At 43.3% G+C, this 13,527-nt stretch overlaps 1 protein-coding gene across 2 annotated transcripts in view; it reads left to right on the forward strand.

Moving 5' to 3' along the window:
- Positions 1-13,527, forward strand: part of LOC126251400 (argininosuccinate lyase) — an 80,181-nt gene that overhangs the window by 32,518 nt on the left and 34,136 nt on the right. For both annotated transcript variants that reach the window (XM_049951816.1, XM_049951806.1), the window contains exon 5: positions 10,103-10,234. In XM_049951816.1, coding sequence (XP_049807773.1) covers positions 10,103-10,234 — 132 coding nt within the window. The remainder of the gene's footprint in view (positions 1-10,102; positions 10,235-13,527) is intronic.

Genomic DNA, 13,527 nt, shown 5'->3' on the forward strand with positions numbered 1-13,527 from the left:
CGTCATGCCAGATTTTGTCGAATGCTCGCTCGATGTCCAGAAAGATAGCGAGCGTGCACTGTCCAAGGTTCTGGTGTCTTGTTATGTCTGAAGTGAGTCGGAGAAGGGGATCATTGGTGGAGTGGAGTTTTCGGAAGCCGGACTGGAGGTGAGGGATGAGTTGGAGTTTGTCAGTAAAGTGTGTGAGTCTGTCTGTAATTATTCTTTCGAAGGTCTTGCGGAGGACGTCAAGGAGGGATATGGGGCGATAGGATTTGGGGTCTGATTTGGGTTTGCCTGGTTTGGGGATCATGACGACTTTCGCGGATTTCCACGCTGTGGGGATGGTGTTGTGGGAGAGGCAGAAGTTGAAAAGGAGGGACAAGAGGGGGATGATGGTGTTGAGGGGGCAGTTGCGGAGGTGAAGACGCTGTATCCCGTTCTCGCCAGGGGCTGAGTTTCTGCCTGAGAAGATGGCCTTGAGCTAGCGAGGTTCCCACTTTTATATGCCAAGGACGGCTTCTGATTGGCTGGAATACGTCATAGCAACAGCGATATGGCGCGTAGTGAAGTGGTGCCCTCTACTTCCATAGATGTAGTTTCTATCCTGCGTTGCTTGCAGCGCCATCCCTTGAATCAGGAGGTAAAGTGCGAGATGTTTTTCTCTGCGATTTTTCTTTATGCAGTGCACTCTTCCAAGTGTTGCTAAGTGCATAGCCGTTGTCTCTGTTAAAGTTATTATCGCTGAGTCTAATTTCGACTGCTTCCCGGATCACAGAGTCCCAGTAATTCGATGCGTGGGCTATTACTCTGGTTTCTTCAAATAAAATCTTATGCTTGTTAAGCAGGCTATGTTCAGCCACCGCTGATTTTTCCAAATACCTGTATTTCAGGTGGCGCTGGTGCTCGATGCAGCGGTCGGCAACGGTTCTTACAGACTGGCCCACGTAATTCTTGCCGCATTCGCAAGGAATAGTATAAATTCCCGGCACTCTTAAGCCGAGACTATCCTTGACTGATCTCAACATTTCCCTAATTTTCCTAGGTGGTCGGAAAACTGGTTTTATTCCTTGCCTCTTCAGGACTCTGGCTATCTTGCTCGTTGTAGCACCGCAAAAGGAAGCCGTGCTATGTGTTGGTCCTCTTCTTGTATATGGCTGGCATCGTGTTTTACTTTCTTGGACAAAACTGATTTAATTTCACCGGCAGAATAACCATTCCTCTTGAAAACAGTCGTCAAATGGTTAATCTCGGGAACGAGGTGGTCCTTGTCGGAAATAGTCCTGGTTCTGTGTATTAAAGTATTCAGCATAGCTCTCTTCTGAGACGGATGATGGAAGCTATGGCTATGCAGATATAAGTCTGTATGGGTTGGCTTCCTGTACACAGAATGGCCCAGTCGTCCATCCGGCTTTCGCTCTACCAACACATCTAAAAAGTGTAACTTCCCTTCCTTCTCTACCTCCAATGTAAATTTTATGTTTGGATGTACACCATTTAAATGTTCGACGAACTGCTGCAGCGTGTCGCTCCCGTGTGGCCAGATTAAAAAAGTATCGTCGACGTATCTGTAGAAGCATGATGGGTGGAGGTGAGCACTGTTCAACGCTCGTTCTTCAAAGTACTCCATGAAAAAATTCGCTATAGCTGGTGACAACGGCGAACCCATAGCTGTTCCATCCGTCATTTCATAATAATTTCCACTGTATAAAAAGTAAGTGGTCGTCAAGGTGTGCCGGAACAACTTCAAAATTTCTGAGGAAAAATGAGCAGCCAACAGTTGTAAGGTGTCATCCACAGGTACTTTGGTGAACAGAGAAACCACGTCGAGGCTGACCATGATATCACTTGGGCCTATCTTCATCTGTTTTATGATATCAACAAACATTTTTGAATTCTTAATATGATGTGGGCAGTGACCAACTATAGGCGCCAACAATTTAGTTAAGTGTTTTGCAAGCCTGTACGTAGGAGAGCCAATAGCGCTAACAATCGGTCTCAACGGGACGTCCTCCTTATGAACCTTTGGCAAACCGTACAGTCTTGGTGGCCTAGGCGCTCTCGGCCATAAGTTCTTCACCAGATTGTCGGAGAGGCCAGAGTTTTTTAGTAGCTCCCTTGTCTTCCTGCTGAGCACCGATGTGGGATCCCGTCTGAGAATCCGGTATGTGCTATCCTCCAGTAATAATCCAACTTTCTTGTGGTAATCTGTAGCATTGAGGATTACCGTGGCGTTTCCCTTGTCAGCAGGTAGAACAACTAGATCTTCATCTTTCTGCAACAATTTCAGTCCTTGTCTCTCCTCTCTGCTGATGTTTGACTTAGGTGGCTTAGATGTCGCTAAAATCCGGCTAGTAGCAAGCCTTACGTCATCCGCTGCTTCTTGAGGAAGATGACGAACTGCTTGTTCCACTCCACTAATAATCTCAACCACCGGTAACTTACGTGGAGCTGGGGCAAAGTTCAATCCTTTACTGAGAGCCGAGATGGTAGCTTCATCAAGTTCCTTGTCAGAGAAGTTGATAACAGTGCGGTGAATGCCGTTGGACCCAGTAGTTTCTTGATCACGGTTAAGCCGCTCAAATTTATCGGCCTGTTTCACCGTAGTCCTGCTTAAATTGGCTGTTGGTGTGCCACCAAAGTCATATCCACCCATTCCCAGTCTAATGGTGAGAGGACTCCGGCCAGAAGTAAATGGCAACTAAATAACAGACGAGCGTTCATGTCTAGTTCATACCTGGTATGACGTATCCTCTCTTTCACAATAGCATGGCTGGTCTTTCGTAAAATTCTATTTACTGCAGCGGTTCTGATGTGGTGTTTGACGACTGCAAACTTCGGTACTACCTCCTTGTAGTTGTAAAAAAGCCAGATTGCTCAGCAACTGAGACTGTTTCAGGCGCAGCTTCTCCAGGTGACGAACGCTGCGCGCTATATCCTCCCCGTAGAGGAAACTAATATGGCTACGAAGTCTTTCGCGACGAATTTCTTGAATAAAAATCTCTCGGTGTACATGCCGCGTCAATTCTGGATAAAACTCCAAGCTTTCGACCACTACCTCCATGGTCGTCGTCAGGACTAAAACTGACTAGCTCACGACAGTCAGTTTTAGCCCTGACGACGACCATGGAGGTAGTGGTCGAAAGCTTGGAGTTTTATCCAGAATTGACGCGGCATGTACACCGAGAGATTTTTATTCAAGAAATTCGTCGCGAAAGACTTCGTAGCCATGTAAGTCTCTGTTCCTTTCATGGATTTCACCTCAAATGTATCGGTTGTTGTCACAATTGGCTCCTTTGAAAGATCCTGCGTCTTTGTCCTTTGCTGAAATGTGCTCAGTTCTGTCTGTCTATTTTCAAAAGCAAACGCATGTGGTAGCCTCTCGTGCTGCCTTTTATCGTTGTCAAAAACAACCGAATCAATCCTATTGCGCTTGGGCTGCTGAACATTACAGCCTCAGTAGAAAGTGTCAATTTGTTACTGAAGTTCACAAAGAATCCTATGCCGATTCCATGGTATGGGATGCTATTATCGAATTGGCGCCCGACAAAGAAGTTAGGCAATGTGCCCTTCAGTTGGCAAATCCGACTCTAGATGAAGTCCTATCCATCACTCAGTCTTTTGAAATTTCTCACGCCGCTGGAGCGCAAATAGAGGCTTGGGGCGACGTCAGAGAAATACAACCTCTGTGCGATGTTGAAAAAGCGTGTGGCATGTCCCCGCCAGCCGACGTGGCCTCAGTACACTCCCAAGCACAGCCTCGGCCTCACCGTAAACAAATCTCTAAGAAACTGCAGCAAAACCCATGACAACTTCCTTCATGTCTGCGGTGTTTTACAAAACATTCACGAGAAGATTGTCCACAACGTTGGGCCATGTGTCACAAATGCAAAAACAAAAGGTCATGTGTCATCCGTTTGCAAATCCGACCGCATACATGATGTTCATGACCATGATGCTGATTCTGATTCTGTGTAGTCTATCAACTGTACTTCTTCCCTTTCAGGGAAGTTATTCCTCACTGTCCAAATACTTGGTCGAGATGTTCGCATGCGGGTGAATACTGGTTCTCCTGCCACTATCATCAATTCTCAGACGTATCTTCAGTTGGGTTCTCCAATCCTGTCACCTGTCACTAGGCAATTACAGACTTACAATAAACAGAAGATTTCTCTCTTGGGACGATTTAATGCTGAGGTATCTTACAAATCTGTCGTTCGCACTGTTCCCATATTTGTGGTTGACCATAGTAATGCAGAGAATCTTTTTGGTTTCCATGCCTTTCGCGTTTTTGGGTTCTCCATAGATGACTCTGTCCATATTGTCTCTGATGCTATTCCTTATGCTCAATTGGATTCCTTTTCGACGACATTTTCATCCCTTTTTTCTCCTGGGTTAGGCCATGCAAACGACTTTGAAGCTCATATCACGCTCAAACCCACTGCTCGGCCTAAGGTTTTTTGGGCTCGGCCCATTCCTGTGGCCCTTCGTGATCAGGTCAAACGGGAGCTGGATCGTCTCATTGCTTCAGAGGTCTTGCTTCCTGTCACGTCCAGTGAGTGGTCCTCTCCTGTCATTGTCGTTGCTAAGCCAAATGGTGATATTCGTCTCTGTGGCGATTTCAAAGCCACTGTAAATGCTCAATGCCTTATCGACACTTACCCTATGCCTTGACCTGAAGAATTATTCACTAAACTTGCTGGGGGCCAGTATTTTTCTAAACTTGACCTGTCAGAAGCTTATCATCAACTTCCTCTCGACGCAGCTTCCCGGCAGTTTCTGGTCCTTAACACGCTTTTGGTCTCTATCAATACCAACGATTGCCATTCAGGGTTGCCAGCGCCCTTGCTCTCTTTCAGTGATTCTTGGAACAATTATTGCTCACTGTCCCTGCGTGTATCAATTACCAGGACGACATTGTTGTCACTGGCTCCATCACTGATGAACATCTTCAAAATCTCCACACACTTTTTCATGTCTTACAGACTGCCAGTCTTAAGTGTAATCTTCAGAAATCAAAATTTTTTCAGGCATCTATCACGTACTTGGGGTTTCAACTATCTCGGGATGGTATTTGTCCGCTTCAGCAAACTGTCGCTGCAATCGATGCCCTTCCTCGCCCTACATCTGTTAAGGAACTGCAGGCCTTCTCGGGGAAAATAGCATACTGTTACAAGTTTTTACCATCTGCTGCTTCGGTGGCTCAGCCGTTGCATCGCCTGTTGCATAAAAACGTGCCTTTTCACTGGTCCGCGTCATGCGATGCAGCTTTCCAGAAATTGAAGACTATGCCGAAACAGGCCCCATGCCTGGCTACTTATTAACCTGGCCAACATCTTGTTCTTGCGCACCGTTTTTCTGACGGTTCTGAACAACCCATTGCTTATGCCTCCAAAACGCTCACTGATGCCCAACAAAAGTATTCTCAAATTGAAAAAGAAGCTTTGGCCATTATTTATGCTCTTCATAAGTTTGGTGTTTTTCTCTATGGATCCAAATTTCATCTTGTTACGGATCACAAACCACTTGTCTCCTTGTTTCATCTATCAACGTCACTTCCCGACAAGGCTGCACACCGCCTCCAGCGTTGGGCTCTTTACTTGTCTCGTTTCAATTATGAGATTCATTTCTGGCCAACGGCTCAACATGCGAATGCTGATGCACTGTCTCGCCTTCCCATGGGTCCTGATCTGGCATTCGATAGGGACGAACTTTTGTGTTTCCAGCAGGATGTTGCTGAGCAGCTGGTTGTGGACGGGTTCCCCATCACCGGGGACCGGCTGGCGGCTGCTACCTGTTCTGACCCTACCCTCTCCGGGGTTTTACACTGGATTCAGAAGGGTTGGCCAGATCATCCGTCCGCTAAGACTTCTGATCCGTTGTGGAACTACTACGCTTTGCGTTACCGCCTCACGGCTAAGGATGGTGTTATCCTCCTTTCCACTGAAAATGCTTCGACGCATGATGTGGTATCTGCATCTTTGCGTGCTTCGGTCTTGCGCCTCCTTCACCAAGGGGACTGGGGTGTCTCTCGCACAAAATCTCTGGCGCGCCGTCATATGTACTGGCCCGACATCGACTCTGAAGTCACACACATGGTCACTGCCTGCGGCCCTTGTGCGTCACAGGCCGCCGCCCCAAAGTCATCTTTGTCACCGTGGCCTTCACCTGACAAGCCCTGGGAGCATATTCATGCTGACTTCGCGGGAACTTTTTTAGGTACTTAATGGCTTCTCGTTATTGACGCCTACTCTAACTTTCCTTTCATTGTCCGTTGCACGTTGCTTACCACTGCGGCAACCACCAATGCTCTGGCTCACATTTTCTCTTTGGAAGGCCTTCCCTCTACTCTTGTTACTGATAGTGGTCCGCAATTTGCCTCTTCCGATTTTGCGGATTTTTGTGCCCGTCATGGCATCATGCATGTCATGGCCCCTCTGTTCCATCCACAGTCAAAAGGTGAGGCTGAACAACTGGTCTGCTCATTTAAGGCTCAGATGAGGAAACTCCTGACTTCTTCTGCTGCTGATGATGCACTTCTCCAATTTCTGGCTTCTTACGATTTCACTCCCATGGGCGAGCACAGCCCAGCTGAGCTCTTACGTGGCCGACAGCCCCGCACGCTACTTCATCTTCTGCGGCCTTCCACCTCATCGCCGCGGGTGCCTTCACTTGGCCGGTTCACCGCTGACGACCTTGTATGGGTACGGGGATATGGCAGGTGGCCAAAATGGAGTCCTGGCCGCATCTTATGACACCGTAGCCGACGCCTGTATGAAATCCAGACGGACACGGGTGTTTCAGTGTGTCATTCGGATCAGCTTCGGCCTCGTGTGCCGGCAACAGCTGTTCCAGATGCCGCTACACCACCTTCGGCTCTACCTGACGCTCGGGATACTGGAATCTCTCATTACTCACAACGCAGTCCTTTCACCGTCATATAGGTACCAGACCAAGAACTGACGCCACCAGGAGATGTGCACATGCAGGGACCAGATGACCATCATCTGTCAGAGTAACTCTACTCGCCTCCTTCTCCTATGGACGTGGACACATCACCCATGTTTTCCTGTTATAACAGCTGGACTTGCCGCAACAGCAGATTGGTGCAGAGGCCCCAGCAGATTCAACCCCCAAGTCTCCTGTCATCTTGACCCATTATCATCGGGGACACTTCCGTTCGTACGGGAAGCCTCCTCCTCGAGACTTAATGGCCAGTCAAACAATACCTATGGACGTTAACAACCTACAGGCCACCTCCACCAAGACCTGTGCAAAAAATTCAAAGGGGGGAAAAGTGTTGTAACTCGCCGATCTTTCAAAGTGCCGCCACACAGTTACGCGCATCCTCTACATGTGGCACTGTCTGCCAGCCATGAAGCACCAGCGCCACCTAAGCGGCCAGCCAGCCAGTGGCTGCTAGACTTGGACTCAGTTATGATTTTACTGTTAAAGTGTATACACATCTTACTCTGTTTACTTGATCTGTGACTTTCATGTATTGCGTCTTCCTTGAAATATATTTGTTCAACTTGAAGTTATTACAGTTTCACCAGCCCTGATATTATGGTGCCTTTGTAGTTGCTGATGCCTGACTCCACTTTCTTTAGTCGAGTAGTACTGTATCCACAATTGAGGAATAATTTTGCCGAGTAATAGTTAGTCTTTCTTATGGACTCCGTATCTGTTTATAGGGTTCTCATTCTCCTCAGAAGTAAGTTCGGTTACAGATTACGACATCAACAGTTTACATGGTTATATTAATCCAATTCCTAACATAAAGGTAGCTACTGTTTATGCATCTATATTTCCCCATGTGCATGTGCATGACCATCTGCGGTGCTTGGTGCATAGTTTTTCACTGCAATTAGTTCTGGCGCAGCTCTCACAGCATACTGACCTCATCAGTACAGTGGGGCCTACTGTTTCTCTTCAGCTAAGTAATGTAGATTTATGACTGGGTACTATTGTGCTACAGTTTTATACTTGGCATGGCCAAACCTTGGCATGCAATAGTTTAGTGTCAATAGCTTCGTAAGAAAGCCAAATTATTTTGGCAGTAACCTAGGTAAAGATTTGTTTCTATTTGCAACTGAGGCTGATGTGTTATATGTTAAATAACATTATCTCTTGTGGGCATGTACTGGTATTTGTGTGGAAAGGGCTTGCTGCTTTGTCTGGGTTCAACCATTCCTTTCTTTTCCTTATGTTAGCATAAAGACACCATTTCTCATTACCAATAATGATACAGGATAGGAATGAGCACTGTTGTTCATGAGTCAATTGATGAGCAGAGATTCACATATGGCTACCTGCTGATTTTGGCTTAGAGTATGCAATACCCATACACCCAGTTTTTGAGCCTTGCCCTTTGCATTCAAATGTCACACAATGGTGGAATGATCACAGTTCATCACATTTGCCAGTTCTCATGTATACTGATATGGATCATTGTGGATTAATGCTTGTAAACAATCTTCATCAAACTCCAAAAGTATTCCCAAATGTGGAGAGTCACCATTGTCGAAATTATCCCCCTTAAAATGAGAAAACTATTTTCATGCCAAACTTTGTCCTTTGGCATTATCCTCATACACAGCACAAATTTTTCTGTCCACTTCTGCTACTGTCACCCCTCTATTTAACTCAGCTCCACACACTATCTTCAAATGACAAAAAGTCAATATGTAAACTCAAATAGCAACAGTGAACTAAAAATAAAAAATGACAATTGATAAATAAACCTCTGGTGGGAGGTCGGGAACAAGGTGCACTCAGGCTAGCAAGGTGTACTGAGGAGAAGATAATAGAATGAGAAACTGTGACTCAAGTGTCCAGAAAGTTGACAAAGGCTATGAGAATAGTGTTCTGTCTCCATGCCCATCCAAATCAAATCCAAATGATACCAAACGTTAGAGGATGACACTGGGCAGTTGGCACTGTGTGGGCCTCTGGGCCTGATTTTGGAGTTACTTAGTTACTAGCCATGTAATCCCCTACTGTTTTCAGCTGCATTTAGTCTTAATGTGAAAGAGCAGTTCATTAATTGTTTTTTCCATGAAAATATTCCTAATTGTTACTAAAATCTTGGATACTCCCTGATACTGAATAAATTTCATAGTTACCTAAATTTATCTCCTTGATATTGTCTTGTGAATGAACCATGGGCCCAAATTTTCTTACCACAAGCTATTGTGTTTGACTCCTTAGGCACAAAAAAATTACAGACATACAGAACTGCAATAAATGCATTAGCTTAGAAAGAGAAACACACCAACTGTAGTTTTCCAGTTGCCTACAAGTTTGTATCTCTGAGCACAGTTTTACATGTTTTAGCATTGTCATCTATGAATAGTTGTCAAGAACTAGTGTGTTGTGAATTTTGGTGTTGCATTGGTCCTGCTGACTGATGTAAAACATTCTGCTTTTATAGTATGTTAGTTTCACTCACAAAATCTTCGATTCTGTCCTGTCTTTTCCAAACTCTGGACAATTCACAAAAAGTTGTGAGGATAAATGACACCTACCATTTCCTTCCTGTCTTCTTCTTCTGCATCAAAGGTCATATCTTTTTGAATGTCATTCATTTCTGTTTTCGCCGGCCAGAGTGGCCGTGTGGTTCTAGGCGCTACAGTCTGGAGCCGAGCGACTGCTACGGTCGCAGGTTCGAATCCTGCCTCGGGCATGGATGTGTGTGATGTCCTTAGGTTAGTTAGGTTTAATTAGTTCTAAGTTCTAGGCGACTGATGACCTCAGAAGTTAAGTCGCATAGTGCTCAGAGCCATTTGAACCATTTTTTTCTGTTTTCTCTGTTGCATTGCTGGTCACCCTTTCTTGAATGTTATGGTGGGTCTGATAGAAGAGTTTGTCATTTTGCTGTAATAAGTCATTGGTCGTACTTCCACATCACAACTACTTTCGTTTGGTTCAGCAATTTTTGTGCCACTTTTCTTTTTTCTTTTTTTAATGAAAGGCCATTTATGAATAGTTAGTTATTGTGTCTACCTAATGTGCTAAAATGAATATTAATCTAGTCTTGTTAAAATCTTCAACATCTCTGTAGACCATGAGATGGATACTACAATTATTGATGCCATTGTAACAAATGCTGTTAAACATTCAGGAACTTATTGGTGAACCTGCATCGAAACTCCACACTGGAAGAAGCCGAAATGATCAAGTAGCCACAGACATGAAACTCTGGCTTCTGTCTCATATTCAAAACCTCCGGCAAATATTTTATGAACTTGTACAGGTAAGTTTGGATGTGCCTTTCTTTGTCATGATTGTTCTTTATAAGTACCTTCCATTAATCTTGTTGCAGTTCATAATGACAGAAAGTTTATTATTTTATTTATTTGTTTTGCTTATTGAATTATATTTAGTACATTTTATTGCACAATACTGGACTGTTGACTGAAATATAGAGTTTAATCACTAACAGGATAGTTGTAGTGTGTTCAACATATACTGTGACTAATCTAAAATTGCTTTTGTATTTATTAATTTACATTGTATGTATTATTTTCTGAGAATTTTTTGTACAATTTCATTCCCAAATGAAATTTACTTTACTGGCGTAATTTTGTACTAGCTGGTCTCTAAAGCAAGTTCGGCCATAGTCTAATATTTTGACTGCCACATGTCTTTCACACTTAATTTCTTTTTTCAATTTATACATTATGTTTAATGTACATTAAAACCTCCATACCAGAAATCCATGACAGTGATAGCACTTTCAGTATTTCGAATAGTAGCTTAGATGACTATCATCTATCATTTCTGCCACAGTAGCTTTCCTTTAATTTCTGAAAGCCTCCAGAGCTGTTGGACAATGCCAACAGACTATGAAACCATAATTTAAATGAAAATGGAAATGGAAATGACCAGCCTTGATTAGTGATCATTCATATAGGTAAGTTGTTAGATTCTGCAAAGTAACAACCCATAGGCTACCAAAATTTTTTTTCATCTATTCAATGTTCTTCCACTTTTATCTACTTATACATTTACATCTATATCTTTAATCTATGAATCACCATAGAAAATGTGTGGCTGAAGGTAGTTCTCATTGTAATGTATGTTAATAATGCGTCCAATTACATTAATGGATGGAGTATGGGAGAATATATAATGCAGTTGTGCAAGCTGTAATTACTCTAATTTTATCTCTACAACCACTATGGGATTGATGTTTAGGAGGATGAAGTATATTTTTAACTTCCAACCTGACAGCCAGATCTTAGAATCCCTTAAGCAGGTTTCTGTGAGCATGTTTCTTTGAATGCATGCCAAGTAACACTTTCAGAATTCCCCTGTTGCACTCTTCTGCCAGAAAAACAAGTCTTTATCACTGACATTTGTGTGCTGTCTTCCTTTACATATAGTTGATGTGAGAGGAATGGGTGAAGAAATACGGCAGAAGAGGAATGGGTAGCTTTGAGGGATGAAGTGGTGAAGGCAGCAGAGGATCAAGTAGGTAAAAAGACAAGGGCTAGTAGAAATCCTTGGGTAACAGAAGAAATATTGAATTTAATTGATGAAAGGAGAAAATACAAAAATTCAGTAAATGAAGCAGTCAAAAAAGAATAGAAATGTCTCAAAAATGAGATTGACAGGAAGTGCAAAATGGCTAAGCAGGGATGGCTAGAGGACAAATGTAAGGATGTAGAGGCTTATCTCACGAGGGGTAAGATAGATACTGCCTACAGGAAAATTAAAGAGACCTTTGGAGAAAAGAGAACCACTTGTATGAATATCAAGAGCTCAGATGGAAACCCAGTTCTAAGCAAAGAAGGGAAAGCAGAAAAGTTGAAGGAGTATATAGAGGGTCTATACAAGGGCGATGTACTTGAAGACAGTACAATGGAAATGGAAGGCGATGCAGATGAAGATGAGATGGGAGATATGATACTGCGTGAAGAGTAGCACTAAAAGACCTTAGTTGAAACAAGGCCCTGGAAGTAGACAACATTCTATTAGAACTACTGAAAGCCTTGGGAGAGCCAGCCCTGAAAAAACTCTACCATCTGGTGAGCAAGATGTATGACACAGACGAAATACCCTCAGACTTCAAGAAGAATACAATAATTCCAATCCCAAAGAAAGCAGGCATTGACAGATGTGAAAATTACCAAACTATCAGTTTAATAAGTCACAGCTGCAAAATACTAACACAAATTCTTTACAGGCGAATGGAAAAACTGGTAGAAGTAGACCTAGATCTGTTTGGGTTCCGTAGAAATACTGGAACACGTGAGGCAATACTGGGGAGAGCCAGCCCTGAAAAAACTCTACCATCTGGTGAGCAAGATGTATGAGACAGACGAAATACACTCAGACTTCAAGAAGAATATAATATTTCCAATCCCAAAGAAAGCAGGTGTTGACAGATGTGAAAATTACCAAACTATCAGTTTAATAAGTCACAGCTGCAAAATACTAACACGAATTCTTTACAGACTGGTAGAAGCAGACCTAGATCAGTTTGGGTTCTGTAGAAATACTGGAACATGTGAGGCAATACTGGGGAGAGCCAGCCCTGAAAAAACTCTACCATCTGGTGAGCAAAATGTATGAGACAGACGAAATACACTCAGACTTCAAGAAGAATATAATATTTCCAATCCCAAAGAAAGCAGGTGTTGACAGATGTGAAAATTACCAAACTATCAGTTTAATAAGTCACAGCTGCAAAATACTAACACGAATTCTTTACAGAATGGTAGAAGCAGACCTAGATCAGTTTGGGTTCTGTAGAAATACTGGAACATGTGAGGCAATACTGGGGAGAGCGAGCCCTGAAAAAACTCTACCATCTGGTGAGCAAAATGTATGAGACAGACGAAATACACTCAGACTTCAAGAAGAATACAATAATTCCAATCCCAAAGAAAGCAGGTGTTGACAGATGTGAAAATTACCAAACTATCAGTTTCATAAGTCACAGCTGCAAAATACTAACACGAATTCTTTACAGACGAATGGAAAAACTGGTAGAAGCAGACCTAGATCAGTTTGGGTTCCGTAGAAATACTGGAACACGTGAGGCAATACTGACATTAACACTTATCTTAGAAGATAGATTAAGGAAAGGCAAACCTACGTTTCTAGCATTTGTAGACTTAGAGAAAGCTTTAGACAATGTTGACTGGAATACCTCTCTTTCAAATTCTGAAGGTGGCAGAGGTAAAATACAAGGAGTGAAAGGCTATTTACGATTTGTACAGAAACCAGATGGCAGTTATAAGAGTCGAGGGGCATGAAAGGGAAGCAGTGGTTGGGAAGGGAGTGAGAAAGGGTTGTAGCCTATCCCTGATGTTATTCAATCTGTATATTGAGCAAGCAGTAAAGGAAACAAAAGAAAAATTCAGAGTGGGAATTAAAATCCATGGAGAAGAAATAAAAACTTTGAGGTTTGCCGATGATATTATAATTCTGTCAGAGAAGCAAAGGACTTGGGAGAGCAGTTGAATGGAATGGACAGTGTCTTGAAAGGAGGGTATAAGATGAACATCAACAAAAGCAAAACGAGGATAATGGAATGTA

The sequence above is a fragment of the Schistocerca nitens genome, chromosome 1, assembly GCF_023898315.1.
Source record: "Schistocerca nitens isolate TAMUIC-IGC-003100 chromosome 1, iqSchNite1.1, whole genome shotgun sequence".
Lineage (NCBI taxonomy): Eukaryota > Metazoa > Arthropoda > Insecta > Orthoptera > Acrididae > Schistocerca > Schistocerca nitens.